Raw genomic sequence first — 24,989 nt, forward strand, 5'->3', positions numbered from 1 at the left:
CAAAGAGTTTCCAATAGGAAGACACCTTGTCAGGCGACATTTATTCATACTTACTGGTCCTTAGATGACTATTTTAAACACAAAAAGGTGGCGTTCATGCTTACTGGTCCATTAGGTGTCTTGTAGCAGGTCTGTGAGCATTTCTTTCCACAGCTAAGAGCGCTGCAGTCCCCACCTTCATCTGATCCATCCACACAGTTGTTTATCCCATTACAGACCATGCTTATGTTGAGGCATTCCACAGGAGAGCCACACTGAAACTGATGGCTTGGACACTTCACTGGGGCACCTGACCAGAACATAGGGCACATTCAATTTTATGGGGCACCACAGAATGCCACTGAAAAAAACAAGTATTTGTATCATGACAATGATTTACTAATTTATCTGCAACATATGGTATGCATTGTTAAATGCTTTGCCAACAATTTCTACACCTAATGAGAAACAAGGTATAGACTAGCAGTCAGTTTCTATTATGTTAAATAAATCATTCAACAGAGCACCATCGTGGTGATCAATGAGCTAAATTTGCATCTCAGGGATGGAAATAAGACTCCCATTGCATAGCAGTTTGATCAATTACTGGATTTACTATAAGTTTGACATGAGATGTTAATTACTGTGGCTAATCAAGCTCATTAAACTGAAATGAGTGAAACTCCTATGCATCTTGACAGAACCCAGGAAATGAGTAAATGCTTAGTTTGAGGACGAGAATCTGCAAGTAAACCAACCAAAAAAACATTTAAAATGAAGGGTGTTCTCAACTTGATGCAGAATAAGCTTTAGTTTGTTATAAAAGTCAACCTTGAATTATATACTGAAATTCCAGACCACTCACTAGCTATATAAGCTTTGAAAGGATCAAAAAACAAAACTCACATCCATTCTCATCACTCTCATCCGAGCAGTCCTGCTCTCCATCACAATGCCAGGAATTGGGAATGCATTGGGTTTTTGAGGAACAGGACCATTGCAACTCACTGCAGTTCACTTCAAAAAACTTGCAGTTCTAAAATAGATACAACACACATATTCACTTTCTTAAACCTGAACGGAGCCTCTCATCCAACAGCAAAACGTCTACCCAAGAATTGAAAATAATGAATACACACTGAAGTTTAAATTCAAACATTTCACCACTAGCTAAAACTACAGATTGACCATTTAAAGCAACCTTGCCATTAACATTGCTGTAATAGTACAAGAAAGGCTTATTAGCTGTCCACCAAATCATTTAGAAGTCTCTGCTCTTATTGTAACTGTCCTTGGCCTTGCAGCATTTTGAATATCTATTGTGTGTGAGATACACACATATACATATATATATTATATGATATATATATAATATGTATATATATATAGATATCTATATATACATATTGTTTGGTGTGTGTGTGCACATATTATATATACACGTATATATATACACATGTATATGGGCCCGTATATATACCACATACACACACTGTATATATCATCTATATATAATATATATATATAGGGCACATAGTATATATAATATAATATAATATAAATATCATAATTTATTATATAATAGTATATGTGTATAACCCTATATGTTTAATATATATACTTAAATATAGATATGTACACACACAAACTTTTCCTACCCCACAACTTCCAAGTGAAAAAAATTCCAGAAAAATAAAAAACTGAAACAGTTTGGTTGGATAAGTGTCCACCTCCCATGTAATAGCGATTAAATTAGCTCAGGTGTAACCAATAATCTAGAGAATTTCCAGTATGAAGTAGTCACCTTCTCATCAGAGCCATCCTTACAATCCAAGTCCCCGTCGCATAGCCACTCCTCTATAAAGCACTCCTTGCTCTCTGGACACCTCTTCCCCGACAGGCAGCGCGGAGGCTTAGAGCAATTCAGTTCGTCAGAGTGGTCTCTGCAGTCTGTGTCTCCATCGCATCGCAGGACAGAGGAAATGCACTGCCCGCTGCTGCACTGAAACTCTGAAGCACCACACTCTTCACCTAATAGAAAGAGTACTATTTCAGAGCAGGTATGTCATTTACGGCCTTGGAGCCTATTCAGTTTATCTAGTCTAAATATATATATATATATATATATATATATATATATATATATATATATATATATATATATATATATATATATATATATATATATATATATATATATATATATATATAAGATATATAATATATCGGCCAGCCCCCCCCACCCCCGGGGTGCATCAGTGGGGAGAGCATCCTAGGAAGAATCAGACAATTATCAGACTTCTATTTATATTGTCGACCCTTATGAAAGATTGCAATGAGGCAGGTTGGTTATGTAATGCATGTTGATATCTTAGAAACATTTAAAATGAAAAGAAAATAAGATTCAAAAATGTAAAAATTTCCCCAACACAAATTAAATCTGAAATGACCACAGGTAAATTTGACAGAGCTACATTTAAGACCAACTGCTTTCATTTGATATTCACTTAGTTAAAATATTGAGCTTAGAAATACAACCAAGATCAAAGGGGGGGGGGGGGGGGGGGGGGGGGGGGGGAATTCAATATTTTTGATATTCACTTGGTTAAATAATGAAGTTCCAAATAAAAAATTGAAGATGTTGTCTTCTGGAAACTTTCTGAACAGAAACTTTACTCGTCATCTAGGAAATAACTGGGGTTCACACAGACTGACCGCTTACATTCGAGTCCACAATTTCAAATACCAAGGTTAAAAATAAAAGGCTAAAAAACTAGTTTGTCATCTTGACTTTCACAACAGAAGACTGCTCGTGCATCCTAGGAAATAACTCCAGTGAACACAGCAGACACGTCCCGATCTGGCGATGCCCTTATATAATTGCTGTAGGATGTATTTCTCTTATACACAGAGTGGCGGCTAGTGGCCCAAATTTATAGGTGAAGGGTGGGGTCCAGGGGGCCAACCAAATGTCTTATCGTGGCAAATTGATTATTTTAGTCAGGAATGTCAGCCATCATGCCTTTCACTTGATAACGTGGCTAAAGCATTTAATCGTTTGGTTTTCACACATTAAATTATATAAAAACTGGAGATGTTGAAATATGACACATTAAAACAAAATTGAATGTACTCATTAAAGTGCATTTAAATTTAGCAAAGCCCGGCTTCAGCCCATTAAACAGATGATATGAACGGCATTGTTGTTGTGCCAGTGTCACATGGGGGGGGATGAAACATCACCAATAGAGAAGCGCAATTCATGAATAGTGACTGGGGGTTCAGCTAGCAAGCCAACACTTAACAGGCTGCCCCTATATATATATATATATATATATATATATATATATATATATATATATATATATATATATATATATATATATATATATATATATATATATATATATATATATATAGTTTATATATATAACACATATATACTTGTCTCTTAACAGAGAACGGTACCATGGCAACAGTTGTTCATGGAGGTCTCAGAGTGAAACTTTCAAACATGCTTTCCCTTGACTAAAGGCACGTGCACATGTGTGTGGTTTTGGACCCTGAAACCGAGCAGAGGGGAAAAAAAAAACAAAAAAAAAAAACTGCCTATTGCTAATTTGTAGTCAAACCATTTGACTATGGTATGCTTTGAATGACAAAACAATGAAACCGACAACAGTGAACAAGCAACATTGCCCTCACAGCTACAGACTTACTGCAGTTTCCTTCATCTAATCCATCAACACAGTCGTGTTCACCATCACATCGGAATTGTTCTGGAAAGCATCTGGTGTTATTGTCACAGCGGAAGAAACAGTTTTCTGTGGGTTTCCAGCATTTGGCCTCATCCGAGCCATCGAGACAATGTGATACACCATCACAAACCTGATTCTCTTTGATACACTTTTTGCCATGCAGACACTGAAAATGCCCTGCCCAAAACAAAAAATTATTTTTAGGCGACAAGACCTGGCAGTTCAGTTGCAATGCTACACTTAGACCACTAACATGGTACTTAACTGGAGGTCTGGTTCAACCCCAGCTAGGCATACACACACCAATATCACATGTAATAAAAAAAAAAAAAAAAAAAAAAAAAGACTGACTAAACAGCAAACCATGTATAATTTCACAATGCTTTTATCTTTCAAGTTGGAGAACTTACTGGGAGACTGACTCCCACAGAATCAGGTATATCCCTGTTGTCCTATTCTACTTCTCACCATTTGTTCCAGTAGCACCATACAGCCTCCGACTTGTTTGATAATTTAAAAAAAGCAATACGCATAAACATATGTTTACAAAAATAAAATCACAATTTAAAAAAAGTAGTCAACGAAACCACCTGCAGAGCCTTCTCTTGTGGGGAGTGGGTCTGAATTACCTGGATCATGACACCCCTTGGGGCAGTTGTGTTCATCAGAGCCATCCAGACAGTCATTCTCTCCATCACAAACCTGATCACTAGGAACACAATCACTCTTGTCCCGACAGAGCACAAATGCCCTGGGGCAAATCAGAGGTTCAGGTGTAGTTGGAGGTCTTTCAGCAACTGCAAAAAATTAAATATTTTTATATACAGTGCCTATAGAAAGTCTACACCCCCTTTCAAAATTCACCTTTTGTTGCCTTATAGCCCAGAATTAAAATGCATTAATATTGTTTTTTTTCTTCATTTATCTACACATCCTACCCCACAACTTCCAAGTGAAAAAATATATCCTAGAAATTTGTAGAAAATGAAAAACTGAAACCGTTTGGTTGGATAAGTGTCCACCCCCCTTGTAATAGCAATCCTAAATTAGCTCAGGTATAACCAAATCGCCTTAAAAAAAAAAAATCACACACCAAATGGCCTCTGCTTGTTAAATTATATTGATGATCAGGATAAATTCAGCAGTTCCTGTAGGTTCCCTCTGCTGGGTAGTGCATTTCAAAGCAAAGATCATGAGCACCAAAGCTCTTTCAAAATAACTCTGGGACAAAGTTGTTGAAAGGCACAGATCAGGGGATAGTCAAACTATCAAAAGGCCTTCAATATTCCTTGGAGCACGGTCAAGATGATTAAGTTGAAGGTGTATGGCACCAAGACCCTGCCTAGATCGGGCCGTCCTTCCAAACCTGGATGACCAAGCAAGGAGGAGATTGATCAGAGAGGCTACTAAAAGGCCAATGGCAACTGTGGAAGAGCTACAGGCTTTTATGGCCAAAACTGGTCAAAGCGTGCATGTGACAATATCCCAAACACTCCACCAATCTGGCCTGTATGGTAGGGTGGCAAGAAGGAAGCCATTACTCAAGAAAGCCCACCTTGAATCCTATCTGAAGTATGCAACAAAACTCAGATTCTGTAACCATGTGGCAAAAAGGTGGTCTGACAAAACAAAAATGGAACATTTTGCCTAAATGCAAAGCGCTATGTTTGGCGCAAACCCAACACAGCACATCATCCAAAGAACACCATCCCTACTGTGAAGCATGGTGGTGGCAGCATCATGTTATGGGGATGTTTCTCATTTGCAGGGACTGGAGCACTTATCAGGATAGAAGGGAAAATGAATGGAGCAAAGTACAGAGAAATCTGTGAGGAAAACCTGCTGCCCTCCACAAGAAAGTTGAAACTGGGACAGAAGTTCACCTTTCATCATGACAACCACCCAAAGCACACAGACAAAGCTACACTGGAGTGGTCAAGGAACAGAAAGGTAAAACTCCTTGAGTGGCCCAGTCAGAGCCACGACCTATATCCAATCAAATTTGTGGCATGACTTGAAGATTGCAGTCCATGAATGCTCCCCAAGGAACTTGACAGGGCTTGAACAGTTTTGTAAAGAATGGTCAAATATTGCCAAATCTAAATGTGCCAAGTTGGTAGAGACCTATCCGAAATAACTCACAGTTCCAACTGCTGCCAAAGGTGCTTCCGCTAAGTATCAACTCAGGGGGGGGGTGGAGACTTCTCCAGTTGTGATCTTTCACACCCCGCCCCGCCCTTGAGTGTGGAGTATGGTGTGTAGATAAGTGGAAAAAATGCTCATTTAAATGGATGAAACAGAGTCACTGACAACAAAATGTGAAAAAGTTCAAGGGGGTATAGACTTTCCAGAGGCACTGTATAGGAGTGTGAAACTTTCTGCTGTTGCTGGACTAGCTCCTAAAATAGATCTGCTGAACATGAAAACAAGTCCTTTGAAATCAAAACCAAGTAAAACATTTTTATTTATATATAGATATATACACTATATATTACACAATACACACACCTTTGGCTGTGTTAGTCATTTTTACTTCAGAACATGAAAGCAGAGGCCCAGTTATTACTTTAACTAGTCTATACCACAGGTTGTTCTTTAGCTTACTGGGTTCACAACAATGATAAACAACCATGTACTATTACCATCTGACTTATGCATTCTTTGAGAAGTCAAGGATTGGATGGGCACTGACTCCATCTTTGCATTGCATGGGCAATGGGCAGTCAGCTATGGTGTGCAAATGAACTAACTTCTGCATGATACAGCACTCTCCAAGAGTGACTGCTAGCCATCAATACCAACGGCCATCTGTACAAAGAGGGCAGTATTTATGGCACACACCGCTCATGCAACTACATATGATTTCAGAACAAACGTGTGTATTTATATCTCTGTACATTAAGGAAGAGAACTAGATTAGGCGATAGGCACTTTTGGTAGGCCACTGTTGGATATAAAAGTACAGCATTGGAAGTATGGCAGTGATAACTCCATCAATGTGACTCACCGCAGTTTGCTTCATCTGTTTTGTCATCACAGTCATCTTTACCATCACATACAACTCCGCCAGCAAAGCATTTGGTGTTATTGTCACAGTGGAAGTCACAGTCTTCTGCAGTTGGCTGCTGACAGTCTGCTTCATCTGAACCATCGACACACTGCGGCACTCCATCACAAACCAGCTCTGCTTCAATACACTTCTTGTCACTTAGACATTGAAATTGCCCTGACAAAACAGTAACTGAATGTAACTGATGTATTGAAAGCCCTATTCTGCATTTTTACCATGCTATATTCTCCATATCAGCATGGGTGAAGTCACCAGGTTTAAAACAAAAAAACATGCAAAGCACCTCTTAATTCCCTTCAACTGCAAAGTCCATTCAGAACTGTGACATCACAAATCAGACGCATACCTCAGCCACTTAACGGCATTCTCTTCACAAACCTTCTCCCTCTATCAAATTGACAAGGGACTAAATGAAGGCTAGTAATTACAAAATATCTTGATTAACTTGTGTATTAATAATAAAGTATATAAAGAATTATATGACCGATGTTTGTACGAGTCACAGTGACACACTGCACTGTGTGATTTTGGCTTTGAGCCTCAGTCCGTTCACTCCAAGCCAATATTCCTCCATAGATACTGTAATTGGCTGTCCTACAAACCTATAGTACTAAACTCAACCTGCCAGGTTGTTTTCTTTCAAATACTAAATACAAGTTGCATGTACAGTTCTATAATGAATATTTTAATGTATTACACAAATGTTTAACACTGTAGGTAATGCCTAGTAAGTGATGTGTTTAACTGCATTAAAAACAAACAGGATTCAAAGAAGCAGGTACATTCTACCTGTGGCAATTTTAATTTACAAGATACCAAACCCTGTTCAGCTGTGTTAGGTGAGCCTGGACATCAAGTTAGCCACCAGACCATTGCAGTATCTGCATACTTACAAGTGTACTGGTACTCTTGCATGATAGATATAAGGAGCCACCACACAAACACCTACTGACAATGTTACCTGGCTCATTACACACTCTGGCAACACAGTTCTTTTCATCCGAGCCATCGGGACAGTCCTCCTCTCCGTCACACAGGTGGCGATAGGAAACACATTCACTTCCATCCTGACAAGGCACAAACGTCCTGGGACAAACACGAGTAGCACCGACGGGTTGGGTTTCATTGGCTTTCAAAACCAGAAAGGGAAAACAGGGTTACAACCAAAAGCACTGGTTTCAGGCAGCCAGCTGACTTGGTGAAATAGACAATGGCAAGCTTTTGGTGTCAGTGTGAACAATGACTTGCAGCATTGCTATAGGATTGTTTGAGGAGCCAATACTAGATATCAGGCTATAGTCATTAAGTTAACAGTTATTCAATTAATGTTTTTCAAAGTCTGTTTTGATAAACAAAATAGTTTAATAGTTACTGTTTTAGACCAGGGGGCTTCTTTGAGTAGCTCACTATACTGCAAAATAATGCACAGAAAAATAAAAATGTCAGCTGGCAGTGTGACTCACCACAGTTTTTTTCATCCGTTTTGTCATCACAGTCTTCAAGACCATCACATAGAGCATGACTCTGAAAGCATTTGGTCTTATTGTCACAGTGGAAGGGACAGCTTTCAGTGGGCTTCCAGCAGTCCGCCTCATCTGAACCGTCAACACACTGTGGTACCCCATCACAAACCCACTTCGATTCAATGCACTTTCTGCCATCAAGACAACGAAAACTTCCTGACAAACCAATTAAAAAAAAAAAAAAAAAGTTGCACTGAGATGTTTGGGGCTTGGCAACAGGGCTAACCATCCCACAGTCAATACAATTCTAGAACTTGAATGTAGCCCTCTCATTATAACCATGCCAAAGGAGTACACCCCAGTGAGTGGTTTGCACTGTAGTAAAGATATGAAGCTTAAATTGTTCTAAAGATTTCAATGACTATGAATCAGGTGTAATGTGCTATGGCTAGAGCCAGGTACTTCACCTCGCTGCTCTACACATGCACCAGACATGTACACACAAGTTCAGAGTTCAAGCATTGTCATTTACCAGATCTCATTTTGAAATATCTTGCATTCATCAATTCCTACAACATAATGACTAGGCTTTGCTAAGCAGTGCAGAACTTGCTCCAAGGAAAAACAATCTATATTAAAAGAATACTCTAAACATTTATGGAGTGTAACTCACGAGGATGGCCGTAAACAATCCTTATTCGTGGAACTACAGTACTTCATAAACCTTCATGGAGCATCTTCTACAACTCTACCATTACAAGCCTATTTTAACTTGACATAACAGAATTCTTAAATCACTACCTCTTCTTGAAATTGTCACAAATGTAGGTTACCAGACTCATTGCATTCCCGGGGACAGTTGTCCTCATCTGAGCCATCCTTGCAGTCCTTCTCCCCGTCGCACTGGTGGTCATGAGCGACACAGTCACTCCCATCCTTACAAGGCACAAATGTCCGAGGACAAGCACTGGTAGGTCTTTTAAAAGCCTTTGAATCTAAGGAAATGTAAATGAACACCAAATGTGTACATACTGAGATGTTGGTTGATACTTCATTGTTAGCCCACCCCATTTAAAATCTGATTGTCTAACATTTTTAAACAGATACCTTATTTCAGTGTGACTCACCACAGTTTCTCTCATCAGTTTCATCTTCGCAGTCTTCTTTACCATCACATACAACTCCGCCAGCAAAGCATTTGGTGTTATTGTCACAGTGGAAGTCACAGTCTTCTGCAGTTGGCTGCTGACAGTCTGCTTCATCTGAACCATCGACACACTGCGGCACTCCATCACAAACCAGCTCTGCTTCAATGCACTTCTTGTCACTTAGACATTGAAATTGCCCTGACAAAACAATGGCAATGTAACTGATGTATTCAAAATTAGAGTACTTAGGATCTTTCAGCCTATCAAAGATGTTTAGACTTATGTATGCCACAACACATCCCTATTCATGACATCAACCATGCCATGTTTTCACCATGCTGAATTCTCTATATAAGCATGGTTGACATCACCTGCTTTGAAAAAAATCATATGCAAGGCACCTCACTGAATTCCATTCAAAATTGTGACATCACAATCTGACGCACGCCTCTTCAATCTTTTCACTTTTCAATCAAATTGACAAGGACTAAATGAATGTTGGTAATTAGAAAAAGAAACCTAGCTGGATTTGTGTAGTAACAGTATATACTAGAGTACTACAATGACTAAACATATGCATATAGCTTAAAAACTAACCATAGGTTTGAGCCACGGCCCATTCACTCTCATGCCGGTATTCCTCCATACAGTAATTCACCATCCTATAACATAGTACTAAACTCAACTTGACAGGTATTTCTTTAAAATCTAGCCCTTATTTTAGGACATACATTGCATGTACAGTTCTGGACTCTCTGAATGTTATAAAAATGTTTAACTGTGGCAATACTAATCAGTAAAGAGTAACTATTAAACATGCAGGACTAAAATGAGCAGGTAAATTTAATCTGTGGCTATTTTAATTTACAAGATATCCACCCCTGTTAGTTGAGCCCGGACACTCAAGTTAGCCACTAGATCAATGCAGTATATGCATACTTAAGTGTACTGGTTCTCGGCATGCTATACATAGGAGCCACAGCATGTCTAACACCTATTGACAGTTACCTGGCTCATTACACACACTGGCAACACAGTTCTTTTCATCAGAGCCATCAGGACAGTCCTCCTCTCCGTCACACAGGTGGCGATAGGAAACACATTCACTTCCATCCTGACAAGGCACAAACGTCCTGGGACAAACACGAGTAGTACCGACAGGTTGGGTTTCATTGGCTTTCAAAACCAAAAGGGAAAACAGGGTTACAACCAAAAGCATTGGTTTCAGGCAGCCAGCTGACTGTGAAATGGACAATGGCAAGCGCTTGTTCACACCGACCACAATGATTGTTATATTGATTGCTTTAGGATTGTTTGGAGCCAATGCCAGATACCAGGCCATATTCATGAAGCTTTAATTCAGTTATTCAAATACTTTATCAACTTAGTTTAATATAACTAGTTCTAGACCAAAGGGCTTCTTTGAGTAGCTCACTACATTAGCAAAAAAGCACAGAATGGTCAGCTGACGCAGTCTGTGACCTCACCACAGTTTTCTTCATCCGTTTTGTCATTGCAATCTTCATGATGATCACATCGAGCATGGTTAGGAATGCATTTGGTCTTATTGTCACAGTGGAAGGGACAGCTTTCGGTTGGCTTCCGGCAGTCCGCCTCATCCGAACCGTCAGCACACTGTGGTACTCCATCACAAACCCACTTCGATTCAATGCACTTTCTTCCATCAAGACACCAAAAACTTTCTGAAGTCAATTACAAAAAAAGTTGCATTGAACTTATGGGGCTTGGCAACAGGGCAAACCATCCCCCAGTCAATACATTCTACAACTTTGAATGTAGCCCTCTCATTACAACCCTACCAAGGGACTAAACATGGGTATAATGCAGTGAGTGGTTTGCGCTGTAGAAAAAAACAAAACAAAAAAAGACAATAAAGCAGGGATTTACATTTTCCTAAATGAGTGAGTTGAATGGTCGTGAATGAGGAGTAACATTGCTCTAGTTACAGCCAGGTACTTCCTCACTGCTCTACATGTGCACCAGACACAAAAACACAAGTGCCATGACATGCAACAGAATTCTTAATCGCTACCTGTTTCTGAAAGTCATATACACGTAGGTTACCAGACTCATTGCATTCCCGGGGACAGTTGTCCTCATCTGAGCCATCCTTGCAGTCCTTCTCCCCGTCGCACTGGTGGTCATGAGCAACACAGTCACTCCCATCCTTACATGGCACAAATGTCCGAGGACAAACACGAGCAGGAGTGTTGGCAGGTCTTTTAAAAGCTTTTGAATCTAATGAGACAGAATAAAATGTGTACATTATGTGCATTTATCTGACTATTCCCCCATTTAAAATCAGATTACTTTATATTTCTAAACATAACTTAAGACAATTGAAACACTTGTAGGCTATGGTTACAGCTAAAAGCGATTGTATAGCAATTTCACATTTACAGGGAAGACAATGTACACATTTGTACATTTTTATATACAACGTTAATGTGTTTAAGATATGATTTAGGCGTATTTGATTATAGGCATTTGAAGGTGCCAAGGGTTATTACAAAAGCGATAGAATTGTCGAGTTTGTCCCAAGGGTATTGGGCTCATCCTCAATACAGATAGTGACGGAGGATCACTTAGCTGCCAGAGAGTTTGTCACTGTTCCATATTCTGCTGTACTAACCTTTTTGTACATCGCCTGTCACAGTCATCACCCTCACAATACCACTCTTCTCCAGTTCCACTGTTGTGAGAGTTCTCATCTCCCTTCTGTCCCACAGAGTGAGTGTGCCATCCTGCAAGGACAGCAGGAACGGCTCGTGTGCCGCAACAGTTGATCCTTTCAGGGTTTTCTTTGGAAAGTACATTTTGTCCTTTAACACACTCATGATACGCAAACCTGCAGAAAAACAAAAAAAAACACACTGTTAGAATAGATGGGTTACCTACAAATAAATGAAATACAGCAAATTAACCAAAAACTGCTTTGCATGTAATAAAGCTGGAATGTAACATCTATTGTCATGCCCAACAATTATCATGGTATTCTAATATAAGTATATTAAATGTGAGATTTAAAACCTATGCCTAAAAATTATGAATTATACAATTACTATTTTGAAGAAATAGGTATGCATTAACAAGACAAAATGTAGGTTTTTTTATTTGCAGATTTGCATAAAATAAGCCATATGATCATTGTGGGGTTCAAAACAATGGAATATGAACCAGTGGTTTTGTTCAGCACACATCTTGGGCTACCTAATGTTAATTTAGTATATATTTGGTGCTAACCAGGATCTATGAAGCCAGTTCTGCTACTCTATAAATTACTTTAAAATAGGAATGTTACAAATGACAATCCGATATAGTGCAAGAATGAACACACAATAGCAACCTCTGTGGTCGACCTGTGCTGGAAAGAGCCCATATAAATATTATGGTTTTAACTTACTATTTTTGATCAAATATCTCAGTTAAACTACTGTACATTATGCAGAAACATGCAAGGAATAGGTGGATGCAGATGAATTTCCTACATTATGCACACAGGAAGTGAATCTCACCAGACTGATCGCCATTCCAGATGAAGCTGTTGGATTTTATATCCATTACTACTTGACCAATTTCAGATTCTGATGCATCCAATATTTCTTCAACGTTTCCACCAGCCAGACTCATCCTAATAACTTGGCCCTTTTCCAGCCAGTACAAACGACCCCTTGGCCAATCGACATACAGGTCAGTGATGACTTCCCCTGCGTGGTACAGCTTCTTTGTTTCATTTCTGCTGCCATCTTGGGCTCCAACATCATGCCCATCACATGACAACCAATACAGGTTTCCAGTTTCCATGTCAACTCTGATAGAGCAAACTGAAAACACAAAATGCACTTCATCTCAGAGGATTCTACCTTTTTTGGGGAATAGGTTCCCAGACTATGCTTAAATAAAACAAGCGGCTCCCACTTCCTTGAAAAATTAAAACTAGCAACATCTATCCTCTGGGCCTCTCAAGCAGAGTGAACATTTTGTGGTGGTTTTGAATTTTGAAACTATGTACACTGGAGGCTAGTGACCACCAAACTTGAAGCATGATATCTTGTGAATTCTGCTATGATACAATACCTCCAGACTAGTGTCATTTCTTTAGGACATTTAGCTGTTCAATTCAATAAACACCAAGTGTCAATTAATACGGTAGTTCAACTTATACAGAGGTAGAAAGAAATGCTATATATACCCCCCCACGAAAAACATTTACCTGGAACTGATGTTGGGATGAGTTCAGATTCATCTTCCTTGGCTCTTGCCCGTTTTACCTGTCCACTTCCATTTGTCCAGTAGATCCAGTTTCTCTTCCAGTCAAAGTCGAATGATGTGATGTTTTCAAGGAAGGTCAGAATTGATGTTTTCTCCTTGACAGCACCCATTTCCCCAAACTCCAATTGATACAAACTTTTTGCTGTTGCGTACATGACTTTTAGGTCTGTGGATAATGCAAATCTTAATTTTAAAAAGTGGTACTACTGGGTTATTGGATTTTGCAGGGTGTTGAGTAGGGCACAGTTTGTCTAAATTATATATTTAAAACAGACTGCCCTTTGAGTCACATGAGAATTACTGTCCCCAAGGGAGGGCAATACTGACTGACAGGGATTATATTGCTTGAAGCCAAAGGCTGAGGGCAGTATTGCCTTCTTGAGGAATAATCATTTTCTGATATGGCAAAAGTGACAGTATTTGCATTAAATGAAACCTTTACCAATGTGACTAAAAGAAACAAAACAAAAAGTGAGGCAGGCAAGAAGCAAAAATGACATTCAAGACATGATTGGGCAGTAAATATTGAAAAATGGTGGTAAAAAAAGTTAAAGAAATAAATCAATTTGATCTGAAACATTTCAATTTATTCATTTTTGTTGTCGTCACGTTAATTCATTCAGCGGGAGGTGCGCCGGCTGCAGAGACTGGGGCATGATGATTGGGAGGGAAAGGAACATTGATAATGCCGGGGCACCATCTCTGCACAGATTAAAAGGAGAGTACAGCTGCTGTTTTCTCTATGAGCGAGCCTGCCAAGAACATTCTGGAGATTGGTTTAGGAGAGAGTGCGATGTACCAGTAATCGCATGCAATAGACAGCTTTTTCAGGCAATATAGATTTTTAGACTGCCATATGACCTTTGACCAATGAAACACTAATAACCTGAATTTGACAGGATTGAGACCACCATGACAAAGCTGTGACCACTGATTTAACTGGACAAAAGCAAAAGACTTACTCTCGCATTTTCCAGAGGGCAGAAGAAATGTCTTATCGGGACATGCACAAACATAGCCAAATTGCTGGTCTGGTGTCGGCAGGCAGACGTGGCTGCAGTTTGCTTGAGCACAAGGAGAGTAACCTTTGTGGGGGGCGGGGGGAGAGAAAAGTTTATCAGGCAGAAATTACACAAACTAGAGAAGCATCACTACCTTTAATCCCAGGTGTCCCTAGATGACTTTCACAAAACTCAAATTATGCCGATTGTCTACATCTCTTCTGTACTATGATCAACTTGGCTTTAACATTGGTTACATGGAAAACAAAAGATTTGGAGATGTCCTTTTGAATAGTCGTGGATCAAAAAAGGTTCTTGCTGGTACTCGTCCTTCTAAACAGGTTATTAAAAACAACCAAGTGCACCTGTCACAATATTACACTTGTTAGAGCCATGCAACATGGTTGAAGTACAAATCCTTCTCAAAAAACATCAAAGCATCTTCAGTTTTACTCTGATTTTATGATTGGGTCGGAGACAGTGATCAAATGACAATTGATGTTAGATCTCCCTCCCAACCTGAGGGTACTAGATAAAGGGAGCAGAGTACCCTGAACTAAAAGGCATGACACTATTCCCGTGGGTAGGTGGAAGTCAGCCAGCTAGAAAAGGGACTTTCATTAACACGATCTGGAGTACAAGCCACCATTAACCCAGACATTACTTTTCACCCCAGCATTTCACGAGTACTGTAATCACTGTTGTGTTTGTTTCACTCACTGTTGTGTTTGTTTCGTGTTTAGTGTGTATAAAACCTAGACTTGGTTGCGGATCAAACCCGGGGATTAGAGTTACAAGTGATGCACGCCACTATCACTCCAGCATTTACTTACAGGTGTTTGCCTTAGGGCTCTGGACATTGTTATCATCATCAATAAACACCCCTACACCTGAAAGTAATCCTGTGTGTTTGTACCTGCATCTACTTGCCACTTTGCCATAGGGTCTATCTCCAAGTAGCTTACCTTTAGGCTGCTGTAGTTCATGGAAAACCGATATGATGGAGCCTGAAGCCTCAACAAGGGCAATCCTATCTTTAAGGCGGCTGCGGGATGCTTGCCAGAGCTGCTTTTCATCAGACCAGTAGAACCAGTCCTCAAACAACGCAAAGCCCACAGTCCTCTGTCCTTTTTGGAACACATGCAGGAAGGAGTAGCGTCCCGTGCCATCGACTTTCACTGTTTCTACAGACTAAACAGCAGAAACCAAAACATTACCCAAGACCGGAGATGCTTAACGTACATAAAATGGACACTGGTTATCTATGCCAATGGCTGCTATCAAGCAGCAAATTCCAAGTTATCCAGTACCACAGACCGCATTTACTGTGATGTTTTGACAGCACCACACTTTAGGGCAAAGGCAACATTTCTATATACAAATAGAAAAAATGGAATTGCTCAATATACTTGTTCCTAGTTGCTATGAAGTTGTTTTTTGCTAGTTTTATAACATTACATCTGTGTTATTCCTCTTAGAAATCATCATGTAATTAAATAGTAAATGTAGTTTTACAACTTCAGGATTGTCTTAGCCAAAACAGGTACAAGCACAGCCTGCGCACCTTGGATAGTAATCTTGTATAAACCTTAAAGTAACACATTAACTCTACAAATTCACTTGTGTATCTAAACTGTTCCTGACACAGTGCCTTAAAATCAGCAAATCGTTTTATCTTCCATTCATTTTGTAGTTTTAGTTTGTAATCTTCACACCCACCTTTCATAGAAAACTGACAAACCCAATACACTGGTAAAAAGAGCGTTTTACCTTCTTGTATTTACTCATCCAATACAGCCTTTCTACTGTGTAATCCAGTGTCAAGCCGCTTGCTTCCTGTGCTGTGATGACTGCTATTACTCTCCTCATAGAGCCATCCATTTGAGCTGCCTCAATACTGGCTTGCCCATTTCCTCCTTTGTTAATCCAAAACATGGTACTGGAATTAAAACAAAAAAATACTAAATGCACTCCTTTCATTAAAACATTCCATTTTAATCTTTTCCTGGAGCAGCAGCCCAGTGCTGGTGAAGAGTGAGGTCCGTTGTAACACCATCACTGAAGACCGAATTTACTCATAGTATTTAGATATTGAAAGTGTCTTAAATGTTGGGTTAAATCCTCTTTTGCCCAGGGAACTCGGGACAACATTGAGCAATGAAACATTGTAGATTGTCTACTGTGATGAGCCAGCTCACCAACTGAACCTCAGGGACCAGTTTGGTACAGCACAGCTTTCTCAGAAAACACAGATGTTGACCAAACAGCTTGTATCATTTCAACCTATCTAACCCTCTAGTCATTTTCCTTTTTGCTCTTGAGTGTATTGGACTCATCTAACAATGCATCATAATAGTCGAGACAAACTTTGAAACCTTTTAGCAGGCAGCAGAACTAACTCCTTCGGATCTATGTTCTTCCCCAGGACTGTCACATATCCACTACCATCCGCAGCACCAACGTATATGGCCTTTCTCTTGTGGTTAGTCCAGTATAGCTGTCCTGTAAGCCAGTCTACTGCAAGACTGCGAACCCCATCTGCACCTGCAACAAACATCCATCACAGCGATATTAAGTTTCAACAAGTACAATTCAGATGTATGGTTTGTATTTGTTTATATTGGGGCTTGCAAAATTTAATTAATCCCACTGATAGGAGTCTGGTGGACTACTGATAGAAGTATCTGCTGGGTGTGGTGTTTTCCCCACATGGAACGTCATTGATATTGAACTTTCTAGGCTTGTGGACACCCTTGGCACCTTTACTGGGGACCACCATGAATGAACCCACATAAATGTGAAATTTAGTTCCCCTTACAATCGCACTGTTAATACATGCATTGTAAATTGAGAATGTATGACTGTTGATGTCCAAGTTATATTAGAAACAACCTAACAGCAGCACTCCTGTAAATAAACGAATCCCTCAGGCTGGGAGGAGTGCTTTGTGAAGCGTCAGTCATTATGGACTTGTGAGAATATTCCAGTATGTTTTGCAGACCCCACCACAGGCCCCTGGTCCTTCATTTGGGAACCATTGTTGTGTAAACAATCGAATACACTGTACAGTACATATAAAACTCCAGAGAAACTGGACAGTATGTACACATTCTCATATTTAGTTATTTTTATATAGGAGAGAGTCTCACACACCTGGGTACAGTTTACTTGAGTTGTATCCTCTCACATATACATTGATGATTTCTTGGTCATCAACCCAGTAAAATGCATTGCGTGACAGATCATATGCAATGGCCCCTGGTGAACCACTTGTTGCCACAAGAATCTCAAACTTTCCCGTCCGAATGTTCAGAAGACCCAGGTTTTCTTCTTGTGCTGTTAAAATTAGTGTGGCATTTTCTGTGAAAAGACGAAACAAGCATTTCAACCACCACATTTGGCCAAATCTAGAACTTGATTAAAATGTTGGACAGAATCAAGGGTTTTAAAAAATTACTGATCTTAATTCACAGACTGCAGTTAAACTACATTGCAAAAGCAAGCCATCTATTCAGAAATCAATCATTTAAAGCCACAATGTTGCATTTCTAAATAAAAGGAAATGTTGCTCAAAAGAAAGAGTTCACTTTTAGGAGCATAAAAAGTGATTAAAATACAGTAACAAGTACTTGATTGTATTATATACAGAGCCATGCAGGTACTGATCCGTGAAAGAATATACCTAAATAGTCCCCATATTAAACAGCGTTTAAACGACATCATTGCTGTTCTGACAAGCTTAACAAACTAACAAGTACTTTATTCAAAGCAATGTCAGAAGGAACAGTCAGTGAAAACCCTTAAATCTATATTGTAGTTGAGAAATGTTAGCACATTCAGATCAAGATACTACTTTACAAAAGGGATAAACAATGGGTTACCTTCAGCCATACAGAGGGTTCCTTCATGAAGCAGATAGCCCTTCACACAGCTGCAGACAAACGAACCAACTGTATTGTTGCAAAGCTGGGTGCATGGATCATATGGCAAAGAGCACTCATCAACATCTTTAAAAAAACAAAACAAAAACAATCGTAAGAAAAGCTGGGAATGAAAATAACCTTGTTCCTGAATAACTCACCATTAGCACTATGTCGATCCTATATTTGCCCATGATGGCAGTCAGAGCTTTTTTGTGCTATATATTCTGTTGGAATACACTATCAAACAGTTACGGGATATTCAGAGGTATGCAGATTAAACAATGTATACAGGCACTCGGACAATCCTTTCCAGCACGTATAATTGGTAAGTCTGTTATTGTTGGTGTTTATTATGAACCTGAGTGATCTACAGAGGGATGGCTATTAGGCAGGTATAGATGGTACCCCCAATAAAACAGACTGCAATGTTGAATATTTGCATCTCAAGTTTCAATACTCCATTGCCTCATCAGGGAAAAAGCCAATACCAAAAATACCACACTTGTTATAAAAAGACTAACGCAGAGGGAACAGGGCTAAAAATGAACTCTGCTTTAATTAGGTTCCATAAAGCAGGTTAAACAGGTAAATGAATGGAACATACCCTCACATGCTCTGTTGTCTCCTGGTTTCAGCATCCAGCCCTCAGCACATCCACACCGAGCCCCCCATGGAGCGTCTTCACAACTCTGATTGCAACCACCGTTATTATCAGTGCAATAATAACCTACACAAAGAGCACACAGTTTTGTAAAAGCAAAGTGTCAGGAAGACTAATCTTTGCGACTGCAGAAAATCTGTTCCCCGATATCAGCACATTAGAATGACAGAATCCCTACTTTGAAGATTCTGATTTCACATGAAGAATAACAGATTTAACACATGGAGTTTAAGTATTACAGATGGATCCTATTGCAGCTCATAGAAGTGATAACCAATGTGTGTGTTTTGTTTATTTTTTACTAGCAAGGCATTCTATTATAGTAAAATACAATGCAGTTGCTGTAGCATCAGTATGGATTGATTTTGTGTGCAAGCTTGCTGTTTCTCAAGCACCCCCTTGTAACGTTTTAATTGGCCTCATTACATCTTTTATAATTGACGCATTTTCAATTTACTGCATCTCTTGCAAATCTACACAAACTTTTATATAGCGTAGTTCAAAATCCTACAAAATATGCAGTGATTACCACAGGTAGCTGGCTCATCCCTTCCATCTGTGCAGTCTGCCTCTCCATCACACACCTTGACTGCTGACACACATTTCCCATCAGAGCACTTAAGGCCTTGCTCATTGCACTTCCCTGGAAAAAAATAATTCAATTTAACGATTACACAGCAAATGAGTAGATACCAAAATGTAGACTTTTTTCATTGTTTGTTTACAGAGTCTGCAATTTTCCTGAATGTGAAAACCTATGACAAAACAACTTTCTTTCCTTAGTTTAGGTTTGTTTGCACATTTTGGGTGTCTTCACGGGCAGTATGATCTGGTTACAGTCTATTTCTCTATATATAATAGGGTTTGCATCAGCACATTCCTTTCTTGAAAAGACCCTGGCTAAACCAAGTGCTGTTTTGCTTTAACAGTAGGGGCTTACTATGCCCTTTTAAAAGCACTGAACCGCAGCATAATTGGTTGAATCAATTAGACTAATGAGGTATAAAACATCAGGAAAGCATACCACAGCTTTCTTCATCAGAACTGTCAGTGCAGTCGTCAACACCATTGCATCGAAGATCCTGACCGATGCAAATTTGGTTCTGGCACTTCCACTCCCCCTTGAGACAGGTCTGGTTTTCAAGACAGTTTACTTCATCAGAGCCATCGTCACAATCAGGGTTATTGTCACAAACAAGCAAACTGTCCACACAGCGGGAGTGATCTCTGCAGTCGAATTCCCCTTTCTTGCAGGCTGAGACAAGAAAAAAAGGTAGTTTAGCACGGAAAAATTTACAATGTGTCCCATTCATCTGAGAATAGTTTTTACGCAATTCATACTGTAATAGAGTGGCAACAAGTCCAGGTTTTACAGAGTCCAGGAATTGAGAGTCCAGGAATCGACAGAGAACCACCACCCCCAAACTTGTAAATTGCATACAATTAGTATACCAGTATAACAACAAATACCATTTTGCTTTTCAGATTTTACCATTTGTTTTAAAGTTTTGGGTCTAGTAAATCTATCCATGTGATGTAACCGGCTCCAATAGTCTACATGCATAACTAATTAACAAGACATTCACAATACATTCCAACTATTCCCAATACATCAGAACTCTCCATACTGGCCAGTGAGAATTGTACAGTGAAAACAATCCTAGTCTGTGCAAAGGATGGCAATTCTAAACACTTAACATGGCAGGCGGGGGGAGATAGAGTATTCATTCAATTAGCAACAGCAGAAAGAGTTAATTACAACTAAGTAAATTCATATTGTTCCACATGGGCTTGCTTCCCCCCCCCCCCCCCCCGACATTCTTGCTGTACTACAAGTTATAGCCTCCTATGGAAAGCAATTGTTGCTGCACAAGAGAGCCGGGATATGTCTCTGTATAAGATTACCTCACCTACCAGTCCTGCTGCTGCCTTCCCCGGTGCACGCTACAATTTATAATTTGGTATCCTCCTCAAGCACCAGCAAGAGACATCCCCATCTTTTTTTTTTTTAAATAGGAAGTGCATATATATGTTTTGTAAAGGGCCACCATCTTAACGACTGAATACAAGCAATTAACCAGAGAACCTGTCGCAGGTAGGAAAAAATCCTGTTATAAATATCTAGTCTCTCCATTGTCTGCTTCAGTCCAATCATACCAGTACTGGGTCCAAATACGTAAACCGTAGTTTCCAGATCAGAACTTATTTCCAAACAATAACTGTTGACTAATGCTGACAACGTTGTATTCGTTAAATCAGCATGTTGACTTTAAACGAACTCGCCATCATCATAAGATAAATACTCTCAGACTTTTAGAAACATGCAACGCACTCATAAGCTGCTTGAAACAGGCAAATACAAGCTGTACAACCTGTACAGAAAATTAGCTCTATGATCTGTCAATTGTGTCCTCCCCCTACAAAAATTATATATTAGCATACATACCACAGTCCAATTCATCCGAGCCATCCATGCAGTCGCTATGTCCATCACAGTGCCAGAAGCTGGCAATACATTTTGCATCATCACATAACCACTGAGCACCATCGCACAGCCCACCTGGTAAAAACAATGACACATTTGTTCATTATACGCATTTAAAAAACAATTAAAAAAAAAAAAAACAGAAATGAAGTTTCTTAATCAACAGTAAAAATGATGTTGTCGATACATGCAGTAATACATGATTAACAACACGCGACTTTTAGAATAACACTGAAAACAGGATAACTCACCTGATGAATAATGTCCCATAAATTCTGGGAAACTCCAGAACATAAGAATGCATTGTAAAACTAACCACTGACCCATCTCTGCGTTTGAACTTCATGAGTTTGATTAAACAGCATGCGCCTCTAGACAACGCTTTTATAATTTTGTAAATTGTATAATTAGCAATTAATCTAGTTGCACTAGCCGGCGGTTCAATTTTGCACAAAGCAACATTGAAGAAAATCAATTTCCAACAATGGGAAGTAAAGGTTTTAACCAAATAAAATTCCAATATATTAGGAATAAATTCTAATTAAAATCCAGCTATTTTCTGACGTCTGAGGCAGATTCTCAACATTAATTAATTGTACTTGTTTATTTGTTTATTATTTATTTATTTTATTTACTAAAGATCATCATAATTGCAGCCTTGGAATGATTTTTCGTTTTTTTTTTCTGTACTGTAGATGAATTGCTAAAAATATACTTAAAAAACCAAACTATACAGTACAGTGCGTTGTGAGAGTTTCCACCTGGTTTTTTCGAGCAGGCTGTGCTCACAATTACCTATCAATCACATCAGACTCCACAGGTGTTAGTGTATACTGTAAATCCAGGCTCAAGGTGGGTACAGCATCTTATTGCTGAGTTTGTCACAGGTATGTATTTATTTCACACATTCATTAACATTTTTTGGATTTTAAATATAAGAGGGAATTCCATGCAAACATGTTTTTTTTTCACAGGAACTGTGTGTGGGCTTGGAGGGTCACCATTGATTTATTTATGTAGGCAATGCATATTGCTGAAAACATTTAATAGTGACAGGATTAACTAAAGGGAAGAGCTAATACAACCAATTATAAAATAAGTATTAATAACATTTAAAAACAAACCCCCAAAAACAACTTTCTGTCATTTCAACACAATTAACAGTTTTCCACCAAGGTCTACAAGTTGTGAGAGCTGGGGATATGTCAGCTTCATAATATTTTGCTGTGCTATAGTGGTCTGTAAGAAAAGTACCATAAATTACCCCACACCTTATCTTTCTATCATACAGGATAGTCAATTTATTTTTATTTTGACTTGGGTAAAGCCTATCAATCATGCTACAACCCTGTAGTAACTGTTCAACATCTCCAAAATGCTAATGCATGAACTGTGCATGCCCTAACACAAATACATAGAACTTTTTATTATGATTACCAATATTTGTAGTTGACATTGCAGAAACACATGTCTTGGAGAGTACAATGTAGAACAAATGTCCAACCCAGTCATTCTGCATTTGCAACAAATTCATAGTATTTCAGGTACCACTTCACATAGTGAACAAATTTCCTTTATTGAATCTTCTGCATGAATGAGAAGAAAGGATGATTTCCTTTCAGGGTTAACAAGCGATAAGTGAGCAAGAAATATTTGTTGGATGGTTGGATAGTAGTACGTATCTGTCAAATTTCCTTGCCCATTTAACTCAGAAATATGTGTTTCTGTGTTAGACACTGTTAAGACTGGTATCACATTTCGAAGAGGAGACAGTTTGGTGATGCCAACATATTTAACACATTTGATTGGTGTGAATTGTTTATCATTCTCAGAAAAGTGATGTATTGATACTTAATAAGATTATATTTACATATTTTTTAGATCTGGCTATTAGACCACGATATTCAAGAAACTCTCTAGCACCACAAACAAATGCAGTTTATTATTTATTGAATTTGTTTTGGCAGTCCACAGTATATAAGCTACTTACAGTATGACATTGGGTGAGGGGTACAATATTGTTTGATTAATTCCTTCTTGTATCATGCAGTATTATTACATTTTACAGGATGTAAATACACTTGTGGTTATGGTGGCCCTTCAAGTAAATGGAGCCTTCAAAGAAGAACCACACTGACTTGTCAGTGTTTAATGCTATAGAAAGACTGTTATGAAAAACCCCAGACAAGTTATTCATTAGCAGAAAAAAATCTGGTTGAAGGATCATTATGAAAAATGAGGACAGATGCTGTAATGACAGCCTGCAGGCCAAAAGTCTCATCCAGGACCTGATGCTACCAATCAAGGACACCTTACTCCTGTTGTCCTTTCAAATTCTTGACACCACCACTTTCCAGATGGAAAACAGATTCCAGGACATTGACCAACTAGAATTCATGGAACTTTTTAATCAAGAAAAGTACTTAGAATATAACCACAGCATTCCGGTAGAGAAACTGAATGGTTTCTTGTCACAGTATCCATTCTTTCAGCACGAGAGACTGCTAACTTAAAAAGAGACATTTCTACAGTATTTAGTACTTTCTTGGATATTATTATATAAAGGATTAAATAACTTTAATCTTATATGTGTGTGTGTGTGTGTGTGTATATAATTTACATTAGAACTTAAGTTCGGATTTGTCCGACAGTGTTAATGTAGTATTTGTTTTCTGCATATTTTAAAAATATTTTCAAATGATATTTGACTTTGTGCAATTAATATTTTAACATTTAAGAACAAAAATTGAGCATTTATTATATATAATATATATATATATATATCATATATATATATATATATATATATATATATATATATATATATATATATATAATATATGTAGCTCAAATAAATCAATTTTTGTTACAAATAAAATATCAAATACAGCTATATTTGTCCCAGGTCAGCACTGCACACCCCAGAAGGTCTGTGAGAAAACTAATAATGAAAGTCCAAATGACTGATTACAAGTGTTATTTTGAGATAGATGGGCTCTGTTATATTTAATTGATTTAACAGAGGATTCGCTATAAAAAGGTAGTTCTTCCATACAGATGGTCTTCCTTCTGAAAGAAAGAAAATTATGGATGGTCCTCAAATAGACATATATTTTCTTTCATCAGGCAAGGCAACATGATCATACCTCCATTCTATAATGCAAACATTGGTGATTATAATAACCTCTCAAGGAACCTAATAAATATA

General features: G+C 38.6%; 1 protein-coding gene across 1 annotated transcript in view; it reads right to left on the reverse strand.

Moving 5' to 3' along the window:
• Positions 1-22,108, reverse strand: part of LOC121327143 (low-density lipoprotein receptor-related protein 2-like) — a 33,543-nt gene extending 11,435 nt beyond the window's left edge. Inside the window, exons 1-22 of the mRNA XM_041270982.1 lie at positions 22,105-22,108; positions 21,743-21,856; positions 20,321-20,551; positions 19,826-19,939; positions 19,240-19,362; positions 18,594-18,719; positions 17,881-18,072; positions 17,112-17,256; positions 16,483-16,651; positions 15,678-15,903; positions 13,653-13,877; positions 12,955-13,263; positions 12,072-12,287; positions 11,472-11,677; positions 10,906-11,121; positions 10,427-10,532; positions 9,398-9,616; positions 9,104-9,265; positions 3,699-3,914; positions 1,784-2,010; positions 886-1,015; positions 105-289 (exon numbers count right to left, since the gene is read on the reverse strand). Coding sequence (XP_041126916.1) covers positions 105-289; positions 886-1,015; positions 1,784-2,010; positions 3,699-3,914; positions 9,104-9,265; positions 9,398-9,616; positions 10,427-10,532; positions 10,906-11,121; positions 11,472-11,677; positions 12,072-12,287; positions 12,955-13,263; positions 13,653-13,877; positions 15,678-15,903; positions 16,483-16,651; positions 17,112-17,256; positions 17,881-18,072; positions 18,594-18,719; positions 19,240-19,362; positions 19,826-19,939; positions 20,321-20,551; positions 21,743-21,856; positions 22,105-22,108 — 3,861 coding nt within the window. The remainder of the gene's footprint in view (positions 1-104; positions 290-885; positions 1,016-1,783; positions 2,011-3,698; positions 3,915-9,103; positions 9,266-9,397; positions 9,617-10,426; positions 10,533-10,905; positions 11,122-11,471; positions 11,678-12,071; positions 12,288-12,954; positions 13,264-13,652; positions 13,878-15,677; positions 15,904-16,482; positions 16,652-17,111; positions 17,257-17,880; positions 18,073-18,593; positions 18,720-19,239; positions 19,363-19,825; positions 19,940-20,320; positions 20,552-21,742; positions 21,857-22,104) is intronic.
• Positions 22,109-24,989: the final 2,881 nt, after the last annotated feature.

The sequence above is a fragment of the Polyodon spathula genome, chromosome 2 (assembly GCF_017654505.1).
Source record: "Polyodon spathula isolate WHYD16114869_AA chromosome 2, ASM1765450v1, whole genome shotgun sequence".
Classification (NCBI taxonomy): Eukaryota; Metazoa; Chordata; class Actinopteri; order Acipenseriformes; family Polyodontidae; genus Polyodon; species Polyodon spathula.